The sequence below is a fragment of the Lottia gigantea genome, assembly GCF_000327385.1.
Source record: "Lottia gigantea unplaced genomic scaffold LOTGIsca_71, whole genome shotgun sequence".
Classification (NCBI taxonomy): domain Eukaryota; kingdom Metazoa; phylum Mollusca; class Gastropoda; family Lottiidae; genus Lottia; species Lottia gigantea.
In genome coordinates this window covers 970,947-998,758 of record NW_008710397.1, presented here as the reverse complement: position 1 = coordinate 998,758, position 27,812 = coordinate 970,947, and the positions used below count along the sequence as shown (strand labels likewise).

General features: G+C 33.3%; 3 protein-coding genes across 3 annotated transcripts in view; 2 read left to right on the top strand and 1 right to left on the bottom strand.

Annotated features, from left to right (window-relative positions):
- LOTGIDRAFT_235879 (hypothetical protein) overlaps window positions 1-649 on the top strand; it is a 3,424-nt gene extending 2,775 nt beyond the window's left edge. Inside the window, exon 7 of the mRNA XM_009065881.1 lies at window positions 9-649. Coding sequence (XP_009064129.1) covers window positions 9-211 — 203 coding nt within the window. The 3' untranslated portion in view covers window positions 212-649. The remainder of the gene's footprint in view (window positions 1-8) is intronic.
- A 1,167-nt stretch (window positions 650-1,816) lies between these two features.
- On the top strand, window positions 1,817-3,903 carry LOTGIDRAFT_195948 (hypothetical protein). The gene is made up of 3 exons (XM_009065880.1): window positions 1,817-1,939; window positions 2,125-2,589; window positions 2,847-3,903. The coding sequence occupies exons 1-3, from the start codon at window positions 1,883-1,885 to the stop codon at window positions 3,663-3,665; spliced, it is 1,341 nt and encodes a 446-aa protein (XP_009064128.1). The 5' UTR covers window positions 1,817-1,882; the 3' UTR covers window positions 3,666-3,903.
- Window positions 3,904-6,710: 2,807 nt separating this feature from the next.
- On the bottom strand, window positions 6,711-27,680 carry LOTGIDRAFT_221435 (hypothetical protein; the record flags this gene model as incomplete). Its single annotated transcript, XM_009065879.1, has 19 exons — window positions 6,711-7,137; window positions 7,705-7,875; window positions 8,197-8,384; window positions 9,412-9,920; window positions 10,572-10,793; window positions 11,852-12,862; window positions 13,417-13,583; window positions 14,065-14,314; window positions 14,713-14,923; window positions 15,636-15,791; window positions 16,665-16,819; window positions 17,669-17,798; window positions 18,381-18,509; window positions 18,791-18,972; window positions 19,606-19,779; window positions 21,332-21,569; window positions 22,176-22,426; window positions 22,687-22,917; window positions 27,386-27,680. The coding sequence occupies 19 exons, from the start codon at window positions 27,678-27,680 to the stop codon at window positions 6,711-6,713; spliced, it is 5,097 nt and encodes a 1,698-aa protein (XP_009064127.1).
- Window positions 27,681-27,812: the final 132 nt, after the last annotated feature.

Genomic DNA, 27,812 nt, shown 5'->3' with positions numbered 1-27,812 from the left:
TACTTCAGCTGCTGATCAAACTAGAATGATGCAGGAACAAATGTCAGGTTCAGCCATGATGGCACCACAAGATCCCATGAAAGCATTTAAAGCGGAATGGGAAGCCTTAGAAATCAGTAATCATGATTGGATATTAGATGGTGTAGAAGAGGAACTAACTGGTGGAATCGTTCAACCTGAAACTATTTATATCAAAAATAAATTTACCTAATCCAACATTAACTTGAAATCTTCAGTATCATCATTAGCAATCATTATTTGTTATTTACGATAGGATAGATACAGTCTAACTAAAATTAGACCACACTTTCGTTTAGTCTTTTTATTAGCTTTTATCATTGATATAGTCACTTCAGTTAGGGTCTAGCGATGGCCCTCTTGAACATCTGTTTGATGACACTACTAGCCAATCAATTTCCTCTCCATTGCATGGATTTGGTGACTTGAATTTACTGTTAAAGCTATGGAAAAGCTCTATCGCAGGGATGTAAGGCAGAGTGCTCTCTATTAAAGAAGATTAAAAAATGTATTTGTAGATGTTTCTGTATTTATTTATACATTGAAGTCATTTATCTTGTGAAACTGAGTGTATCTGTGAATGTTTATTGTAAATGTAGTTATTTCATAAAGAATATAAATGTATGATCACATATTTTAGTTGTTACAAGCTAGTAGAAAGTTATTGCTATTGTTGGGAACTTAGAAATGAGAGCCATCTCTCATTTGGTGGCCACTAGCAATGCTCTCCCTCACCTTCAGGCGTGTGACAATTCTCTTTTTGAAGTGAAAATTAAGCCCTCTACATGCTCAAGATTCAGCTCAGGTCATATGAATCTGTTGACCTACCAGACCAAGAGAGACACCCCTTTTTTGGTGGCCAATTGCAATTCGACCTCCTACCCGGTGACAATTTTCTTTTTGAATTGAAAAGTAAGCCTTCATCTCAGGCTTTTGCCCCTCGGCTCTTGTCTCGACACCTCTTACTTTTGCCCACACCCCCTGGCAGACATTTTGTAGATACGCCCCTATTTTCGAGGAACTGTGAACGATGGACGGACTGACATGGGTGTTGACGAACGAAGCGTCCACGTGAATTCCGATTTTCAAATGAAAGGTAATCAAAAACCTGATCATCTTCACAATTGTCAACGTATTGCTCAAGTTGATCATTGAAATGAAATGAAATGAATGGAGTTTTACGTCCTACTTTTCTGCACGATGTGGGCTAATGAAGACAGGCAATGCCATGCAGGGTGCAATGAGGGAAATTTTTCCAGGACAGCGGCATTAGTCTACTCTTTTTTGATTTCCAACTGTCAAGGGATCTTTAACGTGCACAGCCTGTAGCACACGGGGCCTCGGTTTATTGTGCCATCCGAACGACTAGACGCTTTTTCCATGCCAGCCCCTCTCACCTCCATCACTGACCGGGGGAAACCCGGGTTGAAAGGTATTATCTCGACCTATGCCGGGATTGAACCCTGGACCTTCAGGTTAGCGAGCAAGCGTTTAACTCACTGAGCCACCGCGGCTCTCTCGAGTTGATCATTGTGGAGACGTTTGAAATAGAAAGTTACTATTACCAATATACTTATTTCACGGTGTACAAACTCAAGGTTGATTTATGTATTTCAAGGTTTCTAACATTTGTCATACACAATAAGTATAACAATTGATTACCTAAGGAGATAATCCCTAATCCTATATATCAAACCAATCAACATAAATCGCTGATTTGGCAAACAGTAACCATAGTGCAAGAGAACCTTATCATATAAAGAGACCGGAGAATAATTCAAATCCATTCAGTTTTTATTGACGTTTCATACGTTGTTAACTCTTTAAAGACATTCATCGTTAACTCTTAACAACCAACGTCAAAATGAGAGAAATCGTTCATATGCAAACTGGCCAATGTGGTAACCAAATTGGAGCCAAGGTAAATATTTTTCTCTCATAACTCTACAGATCCCCTGGGGGTGTGGGACTAGGTGTCAGGGGAGTGGTAAACTGGTTTCGGAGAAGAAATTGAGAGAGCACCTGTCTAAATTTTTAAAAAGTTAACTTACATTTCCGAAGCCGTTTATCAAATAGATATTTAAAGGTTCTATGTTTCATTTTCAGTTCTGGGAGGTGATCTCCGATGAACATGGTATTGACCCAACTGGAACTTACCACGGTGATTCTGATCTTCAGTTGGAGAGAATCAATGTTTATTATAATGAAGCTACCGGTGGTAAATATGTACCCAGAGCTGTTCTCGTCGATTTGGAACCTGGTACCATGGATTCTGTTCGTTCAGGACCATTTGGTCAGATCTTCCGACCCGACAACTTTGTCTTTGGTCAATCTGGTGCCGGTAATAACTGGGCTAAAGGTCATTATACAGAAGGTGCTGAATTGGTAGATTCTGTTCTTGATGTGGTCCGTAAAGAAGCCGAGAGCTGTGATTGTCTACAAGGATTCCAGTTGACCCATTCTCTGGGTGGTGGAACTGGTTCTGGTATGGGTACTCTCCTGATCAGTAAAATCCGTGAAGAATATCCAGATAGAATTATGAACACCTTCTCTGTCTGTCCTTCACCAAAGGTAAAATACGCACATTTTTTTCAAACTTTCGTTGATTAACTTGTGAAATCATCAACTGAAATGTGCATTGTCGAATTATGTTTTCCAAACATTTTGAAACACTTATCTCTTCTATTTGATCACAGTGCAGTGCTGTAGTTTTGTACATAAGCACGCACATGAGACCGTTACTGAAACATCAATCATTTCATACAGAATCGGTTGTCTTTTTCACTTGTCCTGTTCTTCAAATCATCTGAACCTTATTTCATTTTCAGGTATCCGATACTGTTGTCGAACCCTACAACGCCACACTGTCAGTTCATCAACTGGTAGAAAATACAGACGAGACTTACTGTATTGATAACGAGGCTTTGTATGATATCTGTTTCCGTACCCTCAAATTAACCACGCCTACTTATGGTGACCTCAACCATCTAGTATCAGCCACTATGTCTGGAGTGACCACATGTCTCCGATTTCCCGGCCAACTTAATGCTGATCTGAGGAAGCTGGCTGTAAACATGGTACCATTCCCACGTCTGCATTTCTTTATGCCAGGATTTGCTCCTCTGACCTCTCGAGGTTCCCAGCAGTACCGAGCTCTGACTGTTCCAGAACTCACCCAACAGATGTTCGATGCCAAGAACATGATGGCTGCCTGCGATCCTCGTCATGGTCGTTATCTGACAGTAGCTGCAATGTTCAGAGGTCGTATGTCTATGAAGGAAGTAGATGAACAGATGTTGAACGTTCAGAACAAGAACAGCAGCTACTTCGTGGAATGGATTCCGAACAATGTTAAAACTGCTGTCTGTGATATTCCACCAAGAGGTTTGAAGATGTCAGGAACATTTATCGGAAATACCACTGCAATCCAGGAATTGTTCAAGAGAATATCAGAACAGTTCACTGCTATGTTCAGACGAAAGGCTTTCCTCCATTGGTATACAGGTGAAGGTATGGATGAGATGGAATTTACTGAAGCTGAATCTAATATGAATGATCTGGTATCTGAATATCAACAGTACCAGGATGCTACAGCTGAAGAAGAAGGCGAATTTGATGAAGAAGAAGGCGACCAGGATGAAGCTTAGAATGTTTTATCACGAAGAATTTATTTATTTATTTATTTATTAATCTGTTCATACCTTTTTTGACGTAGAAAGTCTGGCACAATTTTCAATAAAAGCATTTGTCAAACAGGTGCAACTATATTATTAGCCGAGTCTTCATCATGTTCGTTAAGCATCGGTAGCATATATTTATATAGATATCATAGTAACTGTTAATATTTATTATAACATGATAGATAGTAAATAGCTATTGCTTGTGTTCAGTTACTTCCGAAATATTCAAAGAATGGCCTTAGCATACAACATTGACAACCATATGCACATTTAAGGTTACTATGGACCTGTACAGGTTACTATGGACCTTAGAGGTTACCATGGACCCGATGAGGTTATTATGAACCTGTAGAGGTTATTATGGACCTGTATAGGTTAATATGAATCTGTAGAGGTTGCTATGGACCTGTAGAGGTTGCTATGAACTTGTAGAGGTTGCTTTGAACCTGTAAAGTTTAGTATGGACCTGTACAGGATACTATGGACCTGTAGAGGTTACTATGGATCTGTATAGGTTACTATAGACCTGTAGAGGTTACTATGGACCTATATATACAGTTGACATTTTGGTTTTAGAGACTGAGCAAACAACAACAAAGATATGTTAATTGATATGTTAACATGTTAACAAAAATAAGTTAAATGAAATAAATTACATTAAATTAATTTTAGATTACAATATATTTTTTTTTCTTATATTTTTCGTACAAAAATTCAGTTTTGATTATTAATATATATAATCTTGTCAACAAATAACTTACATAAACAATAAATAAATAAACACGATGGTCAAACATCATTTGAAATAAATTATTTACCTATTGCAGCAGCATTGAAATGATTCCAACATTTACCTAGATCAATATCTATTCAAAACTGTTCTTTGTGCTTACTACTTAATAAGTTTCTAGTGTGTAAAGTCATGGGCAATAGTTCAGATCTCATAATTCCAATCACGCTTAAAGATGGGTTCGCTTATTTTCATTTATGAACATTTATGAACATGAAAATACCAATATGTATAGAAAGTAGAGGTGTCTTGGAAAAATACCAGTTTGTCTCAAAATATCAATTAGTCTTTGATTATTTTTAGCTAAACCAATCAGTAATAGTGTTCACAGCTCACCTTCGAAATTTGGGCTTTCAAATCCACGTGTCGATTTTGAATGTTTTAATGACGACTCGTCAATTTAAGATACTCTGTGATATATATAAAAGACATTTATAGAAATACTGAGTAAAATTTCTAGTTTGAGAGATTTTATGCGATTTCCGTACATGTCTAGTACAAGACTATATACATATATTCAAGACTAAAATCAACCCCCCAAAATGGCGTACCTATCCCTTTAAAATCCAATGAATTTAATTCATATAGAAGGACAATAAACTTTTATAAAAAATATAACAGTAAGCAGTAAATGCAGCTGCAGAAACATTCATCAATTTCCACAATTTTATCACAAAAAGAGATCAAACACAGCAATAATGCCAAGGCAAAAATTGTTTGCTATCACAATCAAAGGCAATCATTGAGTTTTCTGCTCTATTTAATTGAAGAGTACTACATTTTCTAAATGCAAATAAATTTCCAGCCAAATGGTATATAATTACAATAGTGGCATTGTAATCTGATATTTTTTTTTCTATAAGTACAAGAACAACAACTGGTTGCCTAGCAACGCCCACTTCCCTGATATATTTTCAGTATATCAAGGCCAGTCACCTATCTGTGTCAAATCATAACAAAAATCTAATTTGTGCAAGATATTGTTGATTTAAACAAACATACATTATTTAATAAAATTCTGACATAAACTGTCACCTCTATCGCGTTAACAAGCCAACAAATTTTGATGCAGTTTCAGTAAGTCAAGGGCAGTAACTCAAAATCCATTCATTGAGAAATCGTCGATTTCAAACTTGACCAGATCTCATTGTAATAGATGATCACACCTGATTTCATTCAAATCAGATGAAATCTGTAGTCTCTATTGTGTTCACAAACAAATTTCAATGCAATTTTCATAAGTCAACGGCAACAACTAAATTAACGTTCATCTTAAGATCAATTTCGAACTTGTTCAAGATCTCATGAATATAAATGATCACACCAAATTTGATTAACATCAGATAAAAACTTTTGGCTCTATTTTGTTCAGAAGCCAATTGTGGACGGTAGGATGGACAGGGGCAACAACAATAATGTGGGCATATAAAACATTAAGCATGAAAAATAAGCTATAAGGGTCCCTGATATACATACATAGGCTAGGTTAAAATTTTTAAACAAGCACTTGGGGAAAGCAGTATTAACCTGGTTTTAATTGATCAGAAATTCACATCTGTTACAATTTTTACCAAGTTGAAATTTTTGAAATTGACAATTGATAATTTAAGATGGAATAATGAGTACTATAATATAGCAAAGCAAATCAAATTTGTGACCACTTTTTGGTAATATTTTCTCAATTTATATATTACAGTGATTAAAATACATAGTTGTTTGATCAAGGGATCAACATCAGAAAGGCTCGTAGACCTTTCATTAATCAAGATGAATTTGGAAATTTTTTTTGGGTGTGAATTAACTGTAAAATGCAAAATTTCGGAAATTTATATCAAAAGATTCATGGTAAAACATTTCAAATTGTTGGTTTAGGCTTAAAGTGGTATTGTCTGTTAATTTAAAGGGTATATTTTGGAACTATTTTTATCACAGTTTAAAAACCAGTGTTTGTGTGGAACAAAAAATTCAGACTGTTTTCGATATACATGTATTTACAAGAAAAAATAAATTTCTTAAACCAAGGATTACTCCGCCTGTTGACATAAATGTAAGAAGCAAGAATGAATTAAATTAACAAAAACTGATAACTCTATGTACAATAGTAGAAAGAATTTTAAGACAATTCTTATTTTTATTATGCTTCTTAAAATGAGAATAGGACAGACACATTAAAGGCCAAATTGGTCTTAAAATTTACAGAAAAGAAAATTGGTAAGAGTATTTCAACAACACTTAATATTACCAAAGCATCCAGATTTGTCTTCTTTTGGTGGAATTTGTTTTCCTGTAAATGTTAGGAAAACTTGTTCCAATGTGGTCTGGTGTACGGAATAGTCTTCTACACTATATTCTTCTTTTGACTGTTCCATTGTCTCAAAGATTCCTGCTAATGGAATGTCATTGTCAGGAATCTGAAAGTGGGCGTAACCATGGTGATCATCAAATACCTCTGCAGTAGGGAATTTTTCAGTGATAAATTTAACCAAAGGCTCTATTTCAGCTGTCCATCCATTTTCTGTTTTCATGCGACAAATCAAAGTATATCCATGACCAAACTTGCTTTTGAGATGCTGAGGACTTCCCAGGCATTTAAAGTTACCATTGACCATTATAGCTATTCTTGTACATAAAGCATCACATTCTTCCATGCTATAAAATGGAAATGAATATGGATATGTAGATACATAAATCACAAAACAAGAAAATAAAATCAAAATAATTTAGGATCATAATCAAAAGAAGCTATCCTCCATATCAGAGAGTCTACATATCTTTAAAAGTTATGGGTCTAAAAATTTTTTCGGTGAATATTTCCCCATCATCAAGTCGTCTGAGTGATACACATTGAGTGTATTAAAAGGAGGCATTGAAAATGAAATGAAAACGGGCGATGCCATGCAGGGGGCAGTGAGGGATATTTTGCCAGGACAGCAGCATTAGCTGATTTTTCAATCAGATGTCTTGTGGGCCTTGCACTTTCATTAAAACTAAGTATTTATTGCATCAATATCTCAAAAGATGTTACTGCTTTTGCGATATTGACATCATATACAGTTAAGCACCTCTATAAATGCCCCTGATACATATGAAAAAAGCTAGAAAATCCTTTTCATTAAGAAGGTAATTTCTTGAAACTATGCTAAAAGTCCTCTGAATAAATGCTTAATCACTTATGAGAGCTTGAATTCCACATTATCCATCACTAAAATAACTAACCTATGAGATGTTAGAATCAAAGTTTTACCACTATCTCTAACTTTTGATAAAACATTCCAGAGTTGACGTCTGGCTCTAGGATCTACTCCACTAGAAGGTTCATCTAGTAAAATAAAACTAGGATCACCAATCAAAGCTAAAGCTGTACTTAACTTTCGTTTATTACCACCACTAGAAAAGAAATACTTCATATTTACAGGTGATTCTGAAAGCTAAATCCCAGGCGATTTACGTAAACTCAGGCTATGGCATCTTAATTTCAGACAACAATCCAAATTGCTACGGACTGAGCTAGTCCACTACCACAAAAAGGACAGTGTTCAAATCCAGTTTTCGAGGAAAGCATTAACATTTGCAGAGTTCATAAGTTACTGGCCGTGGCCTCAAAATCGTTTTTTTTTTGGGGGGGTTGGGGGAGGGGGTCATTGTCCCCCTGAAGATACAGTCCTGCATTATTGTGCGTTTACCCAAAATATTAAATATAAAACTAACCTGTATACTCCTGTTTTCTTGTCAGCATGTTTTCTCAACATCATAATGTCAATCAAACTATTGACCACACCCTTTAAATGAGATCCTGGAACGCCCCTTAATCTACCATACATATACAGTGTCTCTCGACCAGTCATTTGATCAATCAAAGCATCAAACTGAGGACAATAACCTAAATTTTCTTGAACCTGCAAAATAAGGATATGAGCTGATTATCAAAAGAAATGTATAGTTATGTATAGTTAAAGACAGTGCAGTGACATCATCCAAAGAAATTGAATCAATTGGTGAGTTTAAAGAAATGAGTTGGAGTTTACATCCTATTTATGAAGGTGGAAATGTTCTATTACAAATGTCTTTGGATATGTGACATGCACCAAATGAAATGAAATGAATGGAGTTTAAATTGGCATTTCAATGTCAGTTCCAAGGTATTATCTCATTATTGCAACCTCTATTGGGTTCAAACTATGGCTTGACCGATGTATCGAAACTGCAGGCAACAAAATGAGTATTGATACTTTATGATACAAGGCAAACTAGACAAAATCTAAAAAAAAAATGAAATTGACAGTTGAAGTTTCTTTCGTCAAAGTAACTCCTAGATATACAGGTTATCAAGCATGAATCTAACTCACAAAGCTACCACCTCACCACAAAATCTACCACCTCAGTGAGGTGACCTCACCATAAAGACCTACCACCTCATCACAAAAAGCTTCCACCTCATCACAAAGAGCTACCATCTCACTACAAAGAGCTACCAACTCACCACAAAGAGCTCCCACCTCACCACATACAGCTACCAACTAACCACAGACAGCTACCAACTCACCACAAACAGCTACCAACTCACCACAAACAGCTACCAACTCACCACAAACAGCTACCAATTCACCACAAAGAGCTACCACCTCACCACAAAGAGCTACCACCTCACCACAAAGAGCTACAAACTCACCACAAAGAGCTACCAACTTACCACAAAGAGCTACCAACTCACCACAAAGACCTACCAACTCACCACAAAGAACTACCAATTCACCACAAAGAGCTACCAACTCACCACAAAAACCTACCAACTCACCAAAAAGAGCTACCAACTCACCACAAAGAGCTACAAACTCACCACAAAGAGCAACCACCTCACCGCAACAGAGCTATAACAAGTTGTTTGACAGGCCAGTTAGGAAAAATAAAGTATGATGACTATACCTTTTGTAATTTGTTTTTGATGTTGTTTTGTTCTAGATAAGCATTTCCTGACGTAACCATGACATCTCCAGTTAACATTTTAAAGGTGGTGGTCTTACCAGCTCCATTTTGTCCCAGCAGACCAAAACATTCTCTTTCTGGTATACCAACACTGATATGATCCACTGCCACGAAGGTTCCGTATCTTTTATATAAATCTTTCAAGATGAATGAATCTTTTGGGTTGTCTAAGTTCATGTTGGCAACTCGTGTCTTTTCGTCGGTTACATCATTGTCTTCGTGATGAGACATGGAGGATGCCATTCTGAGACTTGATTTCGGAGCTGCTGCTACCTCTGACCTGACTGGTTGTAGTTTGTACCACAGTTTCTGGGGCACCTGGGCTTCAATCATCAAGGTGATCACAAAGAAAAGGAGTCCTTGAATGACCATAAACATCAGATGTTTACCTATTCCTGGTTCGTCGATTTGTAAGTAATCCATTGTGAACTTAGTACAGAATACACATTCTTTAAAAAAAAAATAATAAAAATGGATGATGCATATTAAAAGAAATCAGGAAATCATCAAAATGAAATAGAGTATTATATCCTCATCTTCACAATGTGACGCTATTACAACATGTGTCTAATACCTTGACTGCAAAAGTCACCTTTCTTGTATCTTGTAAGTTTTTTAAAGGCAGCGATTTGATTGGATTGTACTCTAGTGAATACGGCCAATCATACACGCATAGCCAAATCGTTCACAGTCTTTCTATTGAGGACGCTGATTGGCTGTATTAGCTAGTGCACAATCCAATCAAATCACTGCATTAACAAACTTCTGAGATACAAGAATATTGGCTATTTCAGTCAAGGAATAAGAAAAAGTCCGTAATAGCTTGACAATCTGCACAAGAAGACGAACACGCTCGAAATCATGTTGATGGCATCCAAGAATTCACATGAGTAATTGGTAGAAACTTGTAGGAAATTCTCTCTATGCTGTAAGCATATTCTAGATGAAAATTCAGCAATTGCTTCATCTCAAAGAAATTCAATTTTGCATCTACTATATCTGGACAGTCTAAGTTTAAAGTAAACTATTGCCAATTATTCTAAAATGGTGTTCTTTCAAAATTGAGATGGGCCTTAACATAATAATGTTTGGTAACTAACCTGAACAGCAAGGATGGCTTGACACAAAATTACAGATATCAGGGTAGTTCTGTTTAACACAGTTATCATAATTATTATAATTAGAATATATATTCATAAAACACCTTCCCAAGTTATACTGGGGAAATATCACCACAAACACCCAGTCTAATATCTCTGCTATATCTTCAGTACCCAATCCCTCAATACTCAATATAAATACAGCTAACAGTGTTACCAAACCTATAAATAATATATAAACACTGTTATTACTGTACTTCACACTTCAAATAAACATTGTTATTAGTGTTACTTAAAAAGTTCAAATAAACACTGTTAACAGCGTTACCAAACCTATAAACAATATATTAACACTGTTATTATTGTACTTCACAGTTCAAATAAACATTGTTATTAGTGTTACTTTAAAAGTTCAAATAAACATTGTTATTAGTGTTACTTTAAAAGTTCAAATAAACACTGTTAACAGCGTTACCAAACCTATAAACAATATATTAACACTGTTATTATTGTACTTCACAGTTCAAATAAACATTGTTATTAGTGTTACTTTAAAAGTTCAAATAAACACTGTTATTAGTGGTACTTTAAAAGTTCAAATAAACACTGTTATTAGTGTTACTTAAAAGTTCAAATAAACAGTGACTAATTCAGATAAGCAGTTATTAGTGTTACTTAATAGTTCAGATAAACACTGTTATTAGTGTTCAGTGACTAATTCAGATAAGCACAGTTATTAGTGTTACTTAACAGTTCAGATGAGCACTATTTTTATAGCTTAGATAAACACTGACATTAGTGTTGCTGAAAAGTTCAGATAAACACTGTCATTAGTATTACTTAACAGTTTAGATAAACACTGTCATCAGTGTTGCTGAAAAGTTCAGATAAACGCTGTCATTAGTATTACTTAACAGTTTAGATAAACAGTCATCAGTGTTGCTGAAAAGTTCAGGTAAACACTGTAAATAGTGTTGCTGAAAAGTTTAGATAAACACTGTCATCAGTGTTGCTGAAAAGTTCAGATAAACACTGTCAATAGTGTTGCTGAAAAATTTCGATAAACACTGTAAATAGTGTTGCTGAAAAGTTCAGATAAACACTGTCATCGTTGTTGCTGAAAAGTTCAAGTAAACACTGTCACTAGTGTTATTTAAAAGTTATTAGTGTACCTTTAAGTGTTACTTTACAGTTCAGATTAAACTCTGTTATCAGTAAGCCGATTATTTATTTTTAGAAGTCAATCTCTACCTGTTCTAAAGAGAAATGGTTGAACTTACCAGCAAATACATTGAGAATAATCATTACTACCACTCCAGTAGCAGGAGTTGAAAACATATATTGTAGACAGTAACCATAGGGTAGAATACATAATCCATACACCAGAAACGACAAGAATACATATCCTAAATTAGAGTCGCTTATATAGGCCTCTGTTCCAAAAGCAGCAAAGACAATGAGTATCAACAGGCATGGTAGAAGATAGTTTATAAAATCCCAGGCAAAGTTAGAAAACCAGTATACTAAGGTACCCACTCCACTCACTTTCTGTAAATGTTTGGCACCAACTTGTCGCTCTTTGATCAGGAAGACCACAAAACTGCTGGACAAGAATGCCATTCCAAATAACAGACAGAAAGCTATGAGAAATCCAAACAAAATATTTGAGAAGGAGGATGCTACAGAATTGTCTTCTGCATCAATAGGTAATGGATAATTATCGGTCTGAATATTCACTGTGTCGTCATTAGTGAAGTATCTAGCTAGAGCGTTCATCATGAACTCCGTGGAAATGGCTACACTATGATATGGTTGACCATTATAGTGAATCGTGGCTTTGTTCGTACTTCCATCAGAGCTGAACTCTCCTCCAATTAGAACTCTTCGGTTGTAGACACCCACTCCCAACTCTGAGCCTTTTTCAATGAAATAAGTAGAGACATTTTGAGCTTGAGTAGATGTCAGGCGGGTAATGGAATGAGGTGAAGTAAACAAAGTTTCATATTTATCAGCCATGACATCATTTCCAGAGGTTGCTGTTGTCACTGCCACCATGCTTGATGTGCTGCCGAATGGAGACAGATCCAGAGATAGTGAAGGTTCTTGAGCAACATCAGTTTGTACTTCAGCAATGGCCAGAGCTGCACAAGTTGCCAGTACTGGTACTAAAAGCTGTACTATTGTGACTAGTTTATTTCGCATTGTGTGGATCACCTTTTTGACAAACATGCCATAAAATCTGGACATTTCTAGGGAGAAACCAGACACTCTTTGAAAACCTCTGTTGAAGGCTGAAACAAACAAAATCAATGATACAAACAACAGTTCTACTTTCTTTTAAGGGGTTCAGTTGGTTATAATATTTGCTGCTAGAACTCAATTTCACCCATCTATATCACTTTTCAGATTAAAGGGACAGGTGTGACATTTTGAGATGTTGATTTGAGTCTTGAATATATGTAATTAGTCTTCAGAAGAACTAGAAATGAACAAAAATCGCATAATTCCTTTAAAAATACTTCAAACTAGAAATTTTACTCAGTATTTCTATGTATGTTTTTTATGTATATCACAGAGTATCTTAAATTGACGAGTCGTCATTTTAATATTCATTTGCAATCAATTCTGGACACACATTGATTTGAAGGCTCAAATTTCGACGGTGAGCTGTGAAGACTATTACTGATTACCTTAACAAAAAATTCCTGTTTCTGAGACTAAAGTATGATTGGTCCAAAAAAAAATGGAGCATCTGTCCCTTTAAAATCTGACATCCTCATTGTTATCACTTCAAGGAGATTGTTTACAGTTTCATTTATGAATTACCAAAAAAGAAATTACTTACACAGGACATCTCCAGAATCTATATCAATGTTGGAACTTCCATTGACTCCATTGACTTGGTTGTTACTATTATTAGTATCACCATTATCAGTGATGTAACCAGGATTCTTAAAAACATTGTTCCCTACATCTGCCACACCATCTTCATCTTCAACACCTTCACCAACTCTAAAAATAATAATTGTGGGGCTTTAAGGAAAGGTTACTGAAGAATCAAAGCTACTCATAAGAAACTGACATGGGTCAGAATTATGTTCACTACACCAAATTGACAAGGTTTAGCCCATGGAATAGAAAGAGCATGTTCAAGAACGATTGGAACCTGCCCCCTGTTACCCCTTTAAACCCTGGGCTAGCTAATGGATTGGCTAAGGTAAGATCAAGAGGTTACTGATGAAATACCCACATGGGTTCAGATATTACCTTTGGATTTTTTCATCTGGATTTCAAATTCTCAGTGTTGCACATCAGAAGGGCTGATGTGGAACATGCATCCCAATGTTCAGAACTGGCAAGAACTGAGGCCTGGACCTGTTTAATTTACCTCTTTTTCATGATAGCCATTGCACCCAATTCCACAGCCAGACTCAAAAGATTCAATCCACATGAAATATCTAATTTTGTCCAAGTTCAAAAATCAAATTCTTACTTCAAGAACACTTCTTCCATGGTGGTAGCTGATGTTCCAAAATGGTTGATTCCAAGTTTTTCTTTCTTATCTTCAATTTCGGCAAACAGTTTAGCAAACTTATCAGAATCTTCGTTAGGTAGTAAGTAAGAGATCTCGGCACTTAGCTGACTTTCTAGAAACGCTGCTGGAATGTGCTGCTGAACCACCTGTGTCACCATGGATACGTTACATCCTTCAGACTTGACTATAACCAAATGATATCCAGCACCTAGAATAAAGGTCATTTCCTTTGCAAAACTGAGCATCTAAGCTTTCGAGGAACAGTTCAGCATCCAATAAATCTTTCAGCCTGTTGACAGACTGTAGCTCAGTCTGTTAGAGCATTGAAAATTTAGGACATTTGCATTCCTATGTTGAGAATATGATGGTTGTTGTTTCTTTTCACTTTGTGGTAACCACAAACTTGAATGGGGAAATTTTCTTAAACATAATGGTCAATGTTAGACACCAAGAGGTTAGGTCAGCTGGTAGATAGATCTTAAGGAAATGATGCCACAGCATGGCAAAAGAAGTCACCTATCGAAAGCACAAAACAGAGAGTTCAGATCTTCATTTTAATCAGATTGTACTCTGTAGTTACATACTCAACTATTCAAAATCACTTACCATAAAGTTTTTTGAGGAAATGAGAGCTTCCACAGCATTTGACATGGCCCTCTGACATGATAGCTATTCTATCACCTAGTAAATCAGCCTCATCCATAAAATGGGTGGTCAGCAGGATTGTACGAGATGATCTGTTACGCTGTAAAATTTCCCAGGTTTGACGTCTGGCTGCTGGGTCCATACCAGACGTGGGTTCGTCCAAAATTACGATCTGGAAAATATTTTTCAATGATAAAATGATAATATGGATTAAGAATTTATCAGATTATAAATAGAATTCTGTTGTATAGTTAAGATTAAGATTATTGAGTATAGCGCTTAGCACTGCTTTTACATGAGCATTCAATGGTGCTTTATAAATAAATAGTTAAAGATGGGTTTCTTTATTTCTTTTAGTGTCAAATTAAGCCAACTATTAGATTAATTGGTGTTTCTAATGAAACATGTATTCTTAATCATAACATTTTGTTCTTATCGAATATGATAAAGGGTTTTTAACCAATCATAAATGTCAATATAAATACAGTCTGGATAAACAAAAAGACTTTTTGATCTTTCTTGAGCGGTTACTCATTGGAATTCTGCGGTTAATTCTCTTCTAATGTAGCTAATTTTGAATTAATTATGGACATGTGAGACAAACAAGTATTTTTCTAAGTCATTAGAACACCTCTACTTTCTATTCATATAAGTATTAGCTTTTTATTTTCATAAATGAAAATAAGGGAACCCATCTTTAAGACTGATGAATATATAATCCTTTATAACACACTCGTAAGAAAATTCCATAATGTTACGAGGTAATATATTATGTAGGTGAAAATTTGTCATTGTGAAATGGGAAGCTGAAAATCTGTTGCAAATTCAAAGATATGGACAACAGTTATATCCCTTTAAGGTTTTTTCTTTTTTTCAGATCTCACCTTTGACCCTGATATCAAGGCAATTCCTACACAAAGTTTCCTCTTCTGACCTCCTGATAAATGCATGGATCTGGTATTCCTCTTGGTTTCTAGACCTATTTCAGTTGCCATAGCTGTAACATCTTCTTTTAATGTCTTCCTGTTTCCTCCCTTCAACTAAAATATATGAAAATAAATTTGTAAATTATTTGGTGATAATCTCTAAACAGGACTAGCTGTAGTACAATCAGTTAGTGAATTGAAAAACTACATGACATCACTGGTTACGTTTTAAAAATGGTGAGTGAAAGTCTGATGACCTGGAAGAAGTCATGGTTCCTGATTATTCCACACTGGACCCCAGCTATAAATTGTGTATGGATAATTTCAGAAAGATCAACAAGAGATCCTTGGTCAAGGACCAGCTGGTAAACATAATCCTTTGGACCATTTGGCGTTATCCTTGATTATTTGTTTTTTTACTCAAGTTATTTTCAGCTCCACTACAATAATTATTGAGGTGATTGGCTTTGACGAAGAATTCATGCTGACTCTATACGGAAGATGATACATTGGGTTTTACAGCACCCTGTTTGGAGAATCAAAAAATGTAATGGTATCAGTTTTTGTATTAAAGTCTATTTGGTGCCAGAATTATCAGCGTTTGAATGTTTGAGATATTTTTGAAGGAATTATGCGATATTCGTACATTTCTACTACTTCTGAAGACAATCATTTAATATTTACATATTAATAATAATTACATATTTTCAAGACTCAAAACAGTCCCCTTAAATGGTGCAGCTGTTCCTTTAATGCCATTTATATTGTATATAATGAGAAGATGAAGGGTCTGGAGATCAAAATAGTGAAAATCTTTTTATGTAAGTCATCATCCAACTGGAAATGACAAATTTAATGATGCGGAATAAAGTGTTAAATTTTGGAGAAAAATTATTTTTGTTTTTCATTTTTGTCACAGATGATCAAACAACTTTGGTCTCCAAGCTGGTCAATTCGTTTATGAATAACTCAGTAATTATTACAAACCAGAGAAAAAAATTCTAGATGTTCATCTACTGTCATGGTATCAAACAACACATTGTGCTGTGGACATAATCCCAAACTAGCTCTAACACCATTTATATCTTTAGTAACATCACAACCATTAACTATAGCTGTACCACTTGTAGGTGATATAAAACCTAAAATAATATAACACCATTAATATCACAACAACCATTAACTATAGCTGTACCACTTGTAGGTGATATAAAACCTAAAATAATATAACACCATTAATATCACAACAACCATTAACTATAGCTGTACCACTTGTAGGTGATATAAAACCTAAAATAATATAACACCATTAATATCACAACAACCATTAACTATAGCTGTACCACTTGTAGGTGATATAAAACCTAAAATAATATAACACCATTAATATCACAACAACCATTAACTATAGCTGTACCACTTGTAGGTGATATAAAACCTAAAATAATATAACACCATTAATATCACAACAACCATTAACTATAGCTGTACCACTTGTAGGTGATATAAAACCTAAAATAATATAACACCATTAATATCACAACAACCATTAACTATAGCTGTACCACTTGTAGGTGATATAAAACCTAAAATAATACAACACCATTAATATCACAACAACCACTAACTATAGCTGTACCACTTGTAGGTGATATAAAACCTAAAATAATATAACACCATTAATATCACAACAACCATTAACTATAGCTGTACCACTTGTAGGTGATATAAAACCTAAAATAATAGAACACCATTAATATCACAACAACCATTAACTATAGCTGTACCACTTGTAGGTGATATAAAACCTAAAATAATACAACACCATTAATATCGCAACAACCATTAACAATAGCTGTACCACTTGTAGGTGATATAAACCTAAAATAATACAACACCATTAATATCACAACAACCAATTACACACATTGCCTGTGAGTACCTAATGAGTTTCAGTGCAGCAGGATGTAACAACTGATTTGAAAGTTTACCTGTCAACATTGACATTGTAGTAGTCTTCCCTGCACCATTGTGTCCCAATAAAACTGTAATTTGCCCATCATAGACATTTAAATTCAAATCATCAACAGCAAGTTTCCTCTTGCCAGCCATCTTGAATTCCTGCATTGTACAAAAGGCATTGTTACAACTTAAAGGGGAAAAACCTTACCTTACAATTTCTACTATCTTCAAAATCAAAATCTGAGATGTAGTTCTATGTGCGGAGATTCTTCTACAGTTAGAAATGCAAGGAAAACGTATATGCCCTTCATCTTACAAACTGTCTCTTATTGCACACAGCATGGTGTTGCTCTGTATCTTAAAGATGGGTTTCCTTATTTTCATTCATGAAAATGAGAATGTTAATAATTATATGAATAGAAAGTAGAGGTGTTCTACATGTCCATTAGTTCACAATTAGTTCATTAGAAGAGAATTACCAGCAGATTTCCAATGAGTGACCGATCAAGAAAGGTCAAAAAGTCTTTTTTGATTATCTAGACTGAACATACACAGACATTTATGATTGGTTTAAACTTTTATATGCAATAAAAAAATACAATATGATTTAGAATAAATGATAATTCATTAGAAACACTAATTAATCAAATAGTTTGCTTAATTTGACACTAAAATAAGGAAACCTATCTTTAAGACAAATCAGGTGCAGAAATGCACTATATTTATTTTCCAAAGTCTCACCTTTTTAAGATTTGTAATGGAGATTCCAGCTCGTACACCAGTTGGTTCTTTCTCAAAGTGACTAGCATTATCATTAGTTGCTTCTAATCGAGTAAAATCTTGACTAGATACACCACACCAGTAGGATTTCTGAAAATTTCAATTTTCATCTGGGATCAATTAATTCACGTGAATCATCCTTATTTCAATATATTTCTAGATGTGCTTGATGAGGTAATGACAATTTGCAGCTTCACATTTGATGAGGACATGATGTCATCAAACATTTAGTTTTTGTGGAATTACAGGAACCACAGACGTTTGATTGAAAATTATAATGATGCAAACTGATACTATCAATGTTCCTGATACAAATAAAATTTAGAAAAGCTCTTTAAAATTCTTAATATTGTAGAGTATATCTAACTTACAGTAAACGGGAAGTAAAATGGTTTGGCCACTCCGAATTCTCCAGGGTATACATTATCAATATACCACACAAATATCAAATATATCACAGTATCTCCCAGTAATAGTAATATAGCATCTAATAGAGAGAAATTATCATCTATAGTTGCTGGGTCAGCCATATTACTCCATTGGACACCTTCTCCTAGAACATAAAAATAATATTTAAATAATGGATAATTATGGTTTAAATAATATTTAAACAATGAGAATAATTATGGTTTAAATAATATTCAAATAATGAATAATTATGGTATAAATAATATTTTAAATAATGAATAATTATGGTATAAATAATATTTTAAATAATGAATGGTATATAATGGTAATAACATTGAATAATGGTAAAAATAATGAATAGTGGTAAAATAATGAATAATGGTAAAAAAAATAATGAATAATGGTACAAAATAATGAATAATGGTACAAAATAATGAATAATGGTAAATTAATGAATAATAAAGAATAAAAAAAATGTAAAATTCCTATAAAGACATACATTCTAAAATAGTCTAATAGTAATTTCTATTGCACTCTTTTTACTAGTAATTTGAAACTTATTGCTTTGCTTTTACCTATACTGTGGATTTTTTTGCCATTTCATGTATTTTTAGGCCTAAAGAAGCATTATAAATATGTGAAAATAGTAAATCAAAGTCGAAAGCAAAAAAGAGATTTTGACTTTTTATCTTTATCCATAATAACAGTAAGCTAATATAATAATAATGCATAAAATAATAATAAATTTATATCAATAAAAATAATATAAAGTAAATACCTGTTCCCTCGTATAAGCCAATAGTGTAGGCTCCCAGTGACATTCCTAGATTATTCAATAAACAGGCAGCCAGTTTCTGACTTCTAGTCATAGTTTCATAACTTGTGCTAATGAAAAAATATGGTACATAGCTCATAAAATATAGAATTCCAGCAGCTGCCGCTCCAATATTAGCTGAAAATATACAAAATATAGCATGACATCTACATAAAAATATAGCATGAAATCAAAAATACATAGCATGAAATCTATAAAATATATAGCATGACATCAACATAAAAATATAGCATGAAATCTATATAAAAATACATAACATGAAATCTATATAATATATAGCATGAAATCTATATAATATATAGCATGAAATCTATATAAAATACAGCATGAAATCTATGAATAAAAATATAGCATGACATCTACATAAAATATAGCATGAAATCTATATAAAATATAGCATGAAATCTATATAAAAATATAGTATGACATCTACATAAAAATATAGCATGAAATCTATATAAAAATATAGTATGACATCTTTATAAAAATATAGCATGAAATCTATATAAAATATAGCATGAAATCTATATAAAAATATAGCATGACATCTACATAAAATATAGCATGAAATCTATATAAAATATAGCATGAAATCTATATAAAAATATAGTATGACATCTACATAAAAATATAGCATGAAATCTATATCAAAATATAGTATGACATCTTTATAAAAAAACAATATCATGACATCTTTATAAAAATATATCATGACATCTTTATAAAAATATAGCATGAAATCTATATACAAATATAGCATGACATCTTTATAAAAATATAGCATGACATCTACATAAAAATATAGCATGACATCTTTATAAAAATATAGCATGAAATACATATAAAAATATAGCATGACATCTTTATATAAATATAGCATGAAATCCATATAAAATATATAGCATGAAATCTATTCCTATAAAGTTTTTTTTCTATATATGTACGATTGGTCAAAAAAATGGTGCATCTGTCTCTTTAGAGATTTCCCCTGAGCACTGTGAAGTCTAAATTGATTTTTTTTCCATCATTTCAAGAAAATCCAAAATAAAATTAACAAGTGTTTGTCATTGGTTGCTGAGTACAATTTTCGGTTTGATTTTTTTACTTTAGCAATATACGCTCCCCTTCTAAAATAATTTTGCCTGAACAAAAACATTCCAGTCTGAAAATTGTCCTCTATAATTCATGATTCCAAATAACTATTTTTTCTCATCGATCGATATTTTCATCAACCCAAAGACCCAAGTTCTATTTTGATGTAAGTTAAGGGTGGGCGATATTGGTTCAAGTTGATATCATGATATGGGTATATATCGCGATATTATTTTGGTATGTTTTTTACTGGTTTTTGATACAAAATTATGATCTAGAAATTTTAAATGTAACATAAAACAATAAATATCTCTGAAAACACCCTAGTCTTTAACATCATGAAAAAAACATCTGTTTCAAATATTAAGCTACTTGTTGGAATTGTGTAGATGATCTTATCTGTACAAAAATTTGATGATATAGCAATAATTACTGTATATCATGATATGGTGATATTTGGGTATTTTTGAATCAGGCGATATTATTAACAACATATATTCCTATACCAGTATTTATCCAGCCCTAATGTAAATGATTTTGAAATCTATGAGGACAGATATCTATAAAAGTTTCATACCTTTATCAAAAATAACAGCCATCAAAAAACTAAAGGAAATAATGGATAAACCATAAGCCATCAGAAATATAAAAAATATCAGTGGATTCGAATTGTTCAAAACAGGTCCCTTTGGGGCAATAGAGACACCCAAAAGTATAGTATACAACGCCATGGCAACTGTTAAATATATGAGGACTGTTATAAACCATGAAGTCCAGTAGGCTGTATTATTCAAACCCATCAATTTCATGGATTCCTGAAACACAGAAAAAATGGAATCAATTTGAATATTAAAGATGTGTGCCCACTGATTTGTTACCTTTAAATATGAGAGTTTCATGGTTGTAAAGTAGTAGTGTTTTTTTTTCATCTCTTCACTCAGTCCATGATACAGATATTTCAAAATCATAGAATGATAGCCTCTGTTTCATATATTTTTGCCTGGATTTCCAGAAATTTGATTGGTTAAGAAAGCTAGATTTATAACCAATTTCAGTGATTGACCAATCAAATGACTGGAACTTTAAAATCACCTTAAGTTAGGATTTTGTGAAAGTGGACCTTGCACAGTTGTTTTAACAACATTATTAAAGGGACAAGTTCGCCATTTCCTTTAAAATTCTTTTAACTAGGAATTTTACTCACTATTTCTATATATGTCTTTTCTATACATAACAGACTATCTTAAATTGACGAGTTATCATTTTAACATTGAAACTTGGATAATTCTGGACAAACGTGGAATTGAAGGCTCAAATTTGGCCGATGAGCTGTGAACACTATATCAGATTAGCTTAGCCGAAAAATTCCAGTTTCTGTGACTAAGGTATGTTCCGTCAAAATGATGAAATAAAATCTTTACCTTGAGTTTTTTTTCTTTTTCTAAGATCAATGTTTTAGTTGTAATCACCACATTCAACATGAAACTTAAGCACAAGAGTAGTGGAAAATTCACTTGCAGAATGAAAATCATTGGATCTTGAATATATGGTGGATATGGCATTTTCTGAGTCTCAAACACCAGTCCTGAAGTATTTACTGAGGAGTTCCATGATCTAATAATAGCCAAATCTAACGCAACTTGGTGAAAGATGAAATTTGTTTGAAGATAATCTGAAATATAAGTTGGCAAGATAATGAAAATACTAAATATTGACAACATTTCGATCAGTTTCATTTTGTATCTTAATTATTCCTTCCTTCATATTATACATCAACCATTGTCACCAAACTGCCATCGTCATCGAGTTGACACACCCTGTTGTAGAGTAACATCAGGTATTCCACAAGAATGAGCCAGACTTGTCTTGCTGGTTAAACCAGCAATCATACTTATTTAGTAGAATTAAAATCAAACTATTTGTTTTACTTACTAGGCAATCCAGATCGTGGTCCTCCATTTTGAACAAAGGGTACATTATCAGCTGTTCTCCAGTCTCTACGAGTAGCTGGTTTGGGTCGTAAGGAGTAGCGAATTGATTTTGGTAGAGTGGTATCAGATGATGTAACACCATTGAATACGATAGCTAGGGTAACATTAGCATCAATGATATAATAATCTAACAATGCTTTCTCTGAGGGAAATCCCTTGCTGGTGAACTGAGCTAAAATATAGAAACAGTTCAACAGTTCATAAATGAAGGCAACCTTCCAAAACAATCTGAAAATACCCGACATAAGCTTACTTCTTGATAGATAAAACAGTAAGGATTCAACAGTGATGTTTATATCACAAATGAATATTTTAAAAAAAAAAAAAAAATGAAATGAAGTTTTACTTCCTACTTTTCAGTACCACGTGGGCTAATGAAGCAACGTCATGCAGGGTGCAATGAGGGAAACATTTATTTTTCCCACTCGTTTTTGTATTTCAACTATTTAAAGGAATACTACGTCTTAGAATGAAGATAAAATTTAAGAATTTTAAACTTGGCCAATAAGAGTATATATTCATCAGTAGATATACCTGGTGTCATAAATAACATAACAGAATCCTTATATAATCCGATAAATCAAAAAAACTTTAATTATTACTTAGTTTTATGAATTTTCTAGATTTTACAGGGATTCTGTTGTAACTTTATGACACCAGGTAAGCTAACTGATGAATATATATACTCATATTGACCATTCTTGAGAACTTCAATTTTATGTTTATTCTTAAATGTAGTATCACTTTAATTAAATTTTGAAAACGAACTATCTCCTCTCTCAATTAAGCTACAAATTTTTCATCAATCTAGAATTTTTTTTAAAAAAAAAACAAAGGAATAGATCAATTCAGATATCATCAATTATAAATAATGTTATCAGTAATTACAACATTCACAGGAAATTGCATTCTTAAATCATTCCTTGATAGAATCATGCCTAAACTTAATGATGTCTTATAACATACAATGTCTCAAAATCTGACTTTAATTTAAGAGTTATTTGAATTATTTCAAGTAAGAATTATAATTGATAATATATTCATTAAAGATTTTGTTTCCTTATTTTTTAGTGTCAAATTAAGCAAACTATTTGATTAATTGGTGTTTCTAATTGAGTCTTCACCAATTATAAATGTCAATGTATGTACAGTCTGGATAAACACAAAAGACTTTTTGACCTTTCTTGATCGGTCACTCATTGGAATTCTGCTAGTAATTCTCTTCTAATTTAGCTAATTATGAATTAATCATGGACATGTGAGACAAACAGGTATTTTCCAGGTCATTAGAACACCTCTACTTTCTATTCATGTAAGTATTGGCATTTTCATTTTCATAAATAAAAATAAAGGGAACCCATCTTTAAGCTTTATAAGGTTTCTATAGAATAAAGTCTGATAACCAAAGCTTACTACTTCTGGTTGTCATGACAATATCATAAAATCTAACTTGTAAACCTTTAATTGAAAACTAATATAAATGTAAAAGTTAAAGACAGACGCACTAATCAACCACTCTTGTCGGACTTCCAACTTAAAGGGATAGATTCGCCATTTTGGGGGGGTTCATTTGACTCTCGTAAAAATGTAAATAGTTGTACCTTAGTCTCAGAAACATGATTGGCTAAGCTATTCAGTAATAGTGTTCACAGCTTGCTTCAAATCCATGTGTGTCCAGACTCGTCTTTTATTGACAAATTGGGGTATATTTGTCGGGATTGTACGATTTTTGTTTTAACATTTCTAGTACATGTACTAATCGAAATTTGCAAACCATGGCCTTAAAGAAGCACCTTCACTATCAGTTCGACCAATCATACCTTAGTTTCAGTAACAGGAAGATTTATAGCTTACATAATCAGTGAATAATCAGAAATTTGAGCCTTCAAATCCATAATCACTCATGTTTGAAAGTTAAAAATTTGACTCGAATATTGTGCCATATATAGAAAACACATATATAGAAAACACATATAGAAAACACATATATAGGAATAGACAGTGAAATTTCTAGTTTGAAGTATATTTGAAGGAATTATGTGATTTTTTGTACTTCTTAAGACTATTAAGGCACAATAAAGACCTAAATCAATCCCTGAAAAAGCTGACTGTTCCCTTTTAATCATAGTAAGCCTTTGATTTCTTTTGTTTAGTTGTATCAGCCATTCAAAATTAATGTTAAAGACATGTATAGCAAAACAGAGCTATGAACATATGTTTTTAAAATCATTCAAAGTCAAAGAAATTCATTTTTAAATGGATATTCAGTAAATCTATTTCCCAATAATAACACGTTTGTTATCAAAGTGGACAAATGGTTTTAATTTATATCCCCTTCAGGTCAAGTTAAACATCAACTTTGACCCAATCTTATGATTTACAATGCAGAAATATTATTATTCAGATTTAAGATATTGTTTCTGTAGGTTTATCTCCATTACATTGGTATAAAGTCCCAACAAGCTCTAGGAGAAATCAGCTTTGTCGTGATATGCTAAATATAGAACATATGCATGACTTGAGAAGAACAATTGGTAATCTCGCAACTGTTGTGCATCATTTGATACGCATACCACCTCTATAACATCATGGCTGATCTTGCCTATTATGAAATTTGTACTTATACCTTGTTCTTCAAACAAGGAAGTTTGTAAATGAAGCAATTTGATAGGATTGTAAACTAGCAAATATAGCCAATCAGACGCCTCGGCAGAAAATCTGTGAACGCAAAACCATAATGTTGACAGCTTGTCTGTCAAGAGCTCTGATTCGCTGCATTCGCTGTCTTAAAATCTAATCAAATCACTGCATTCTGTGATACAAGAATAGTGGCCATAGCAGTCAAGGTATAAGTACAAAGTTCATAATAGGAGAGAAGGGACATGATATCATAGAGGTGGTTTGCGCATCACATGATGCACAACTTTAACAATTGTAAGAATGTCATTATGAATGTCACCAGACTTTCATACACAGACTTAGACTTGAGCCTATCACCACCGTTTGTTTGATTTAGCCAAGCAAATGATATCATGTTATGTTTTCAAGGATACAGAACTCTTCAAGAAAGAAGACAAAAAAATAAACAGATTTTGATAGAGCATGGTGATATTGTAAAAATCACCCAAGAATAAACCCTTTAGAAATTAGAAGAAGAAAAGGAAATATATTTTTTTGCATTTGTTAGACTATCTGATCTTGTTGAAAAAGCCATAATTAATAAATATCTTATGTTGAAATTCTACAATAAATGTTCCACTTGGCGAATCAGAAGTTATATAATAATGTTTTTTTAAATGTCAAAGATAAGAACCCACAACCACTAAATTTGTTTGAAGTAACCATGCAAATGAAGTTATGTAAAGTATCCAATGATCTAACTGATTATTAAGCCTTTAGCTCTGCAAAAGTTTGATTCTACCCAGTTCTATCTGAATAACTTCCAGTTGCTTTTGCACTGGTAAATAAAGTTATGTTTAGTTATAACCAAAGTCTTCCAGATAGAAAAATCTCCCGGCCTCCAGATTTGGATATCCTCTGGATAAGATCCAGATAAGTGGCAATACGAAACCAAATGAGAAGTTGTTCAGATTAGGGGGTATAATAATATGTTGATGGGGACATTATAATTGAAATACCGGTACTTGGAAAACACAAGAAAGGGATTAATTAAGTACACGAATATACATAGGAAATTCATATTTTATAATGATGAACATTGTAGATCAAATTGAACTTCCATTTTGTCAACTGTGATATGACATATTACTAAAAACAAAAAGTTATCGAGATAACTTTCTTCGGCAGTGCGAAAACGGCTATTCAGAAATATCTATAATAAATTTTGCATGATGATTTTGTTCATTATCACTCACGAATAAATCCCTTTGATACCATATTTCTATAGAAGATATATTGTTTGTTCAATATCTAATAATATTGATGATTTCCAATCAATATCCTGAATAACATACAACAATGGTTCCAGAAGGCGTTTATTATATAATGGTTGTTGTTTAAAATGTCAAAGAGTAAGCTTATAGATTTCTCAAATAGAGTCCTATTTATTGAACCTAGCTCAGTCAGCGTCCTGGTTAATGAACTCTAAAATAATGCTGTTCATTATAATCAATATCAGGTATGTAATATCATCAACACATCTTATAATGATGATCAATAATTCATACCATTTATAACTTCTATTTATCCTTTACTCATAAAGCTATATTAGAAAGTTCCATCCATAATTACTAAATTACCATGTTTCATCAGCTTGTGAAGAGCTTTAGCTAATTAGATGTGAAAAAAAAAGTATACATACTGCAGAGATATGTAATGTTCTCTTTTCCACCACTTTATAATTATACCTTGACTGTAATAGCCATTATTCTTGTGTCATAAAAGTTTGAAAATGCATCTGTGACTCAAGAAAGGTGGCCATTGCAGTCAAGGTCTAGTATGGTAGTTGGAATATTAATAGTTTACTCAAAATGACATAACTAAAACCTGTCTAGTACATCATTATCACTGAAATTCTTGTCACATTGTAGACCAACCTGATGTCAATTTTTCATTCTGAAAATTACTATGGATTGCTCAAAACAAACCTGTAGATAAAATACAAGAAAAAAGTGATTTACCTGAATTGTTGAGCTCTAGTATATAATCATCCATAACATTATTAATGAGGGTGGTATTGGGGGCGTAATAGATCGGTAAGTTAGGTCCGCCTCCTGCAGAAAACATCAGATTCTTACTAGGGTAAATCGTAGATGTGTCTATTTCTGTAGCGACTATAGCTATTCTTACGACCAACAGCAATGCAGCAAATAATACCGGCAAAATAATCTCAAATATGGATACGCAGATCTTTCTTCTTTGGATCACGAAATTTTTCCATAGCAACAAACCCACTTGTCTGAAGAAGTTCGGCATTTTTACTGGTGGATCTGAAAAACAGACATTTTATCACATTTCAGAAATCTTTAGAAGATGCATTATTTAGGTAGAGAGTGAAAAAAGGGAAAGAAGGGTGGGAGGCAGGTGGTGCCAGTGAGGATATATGGG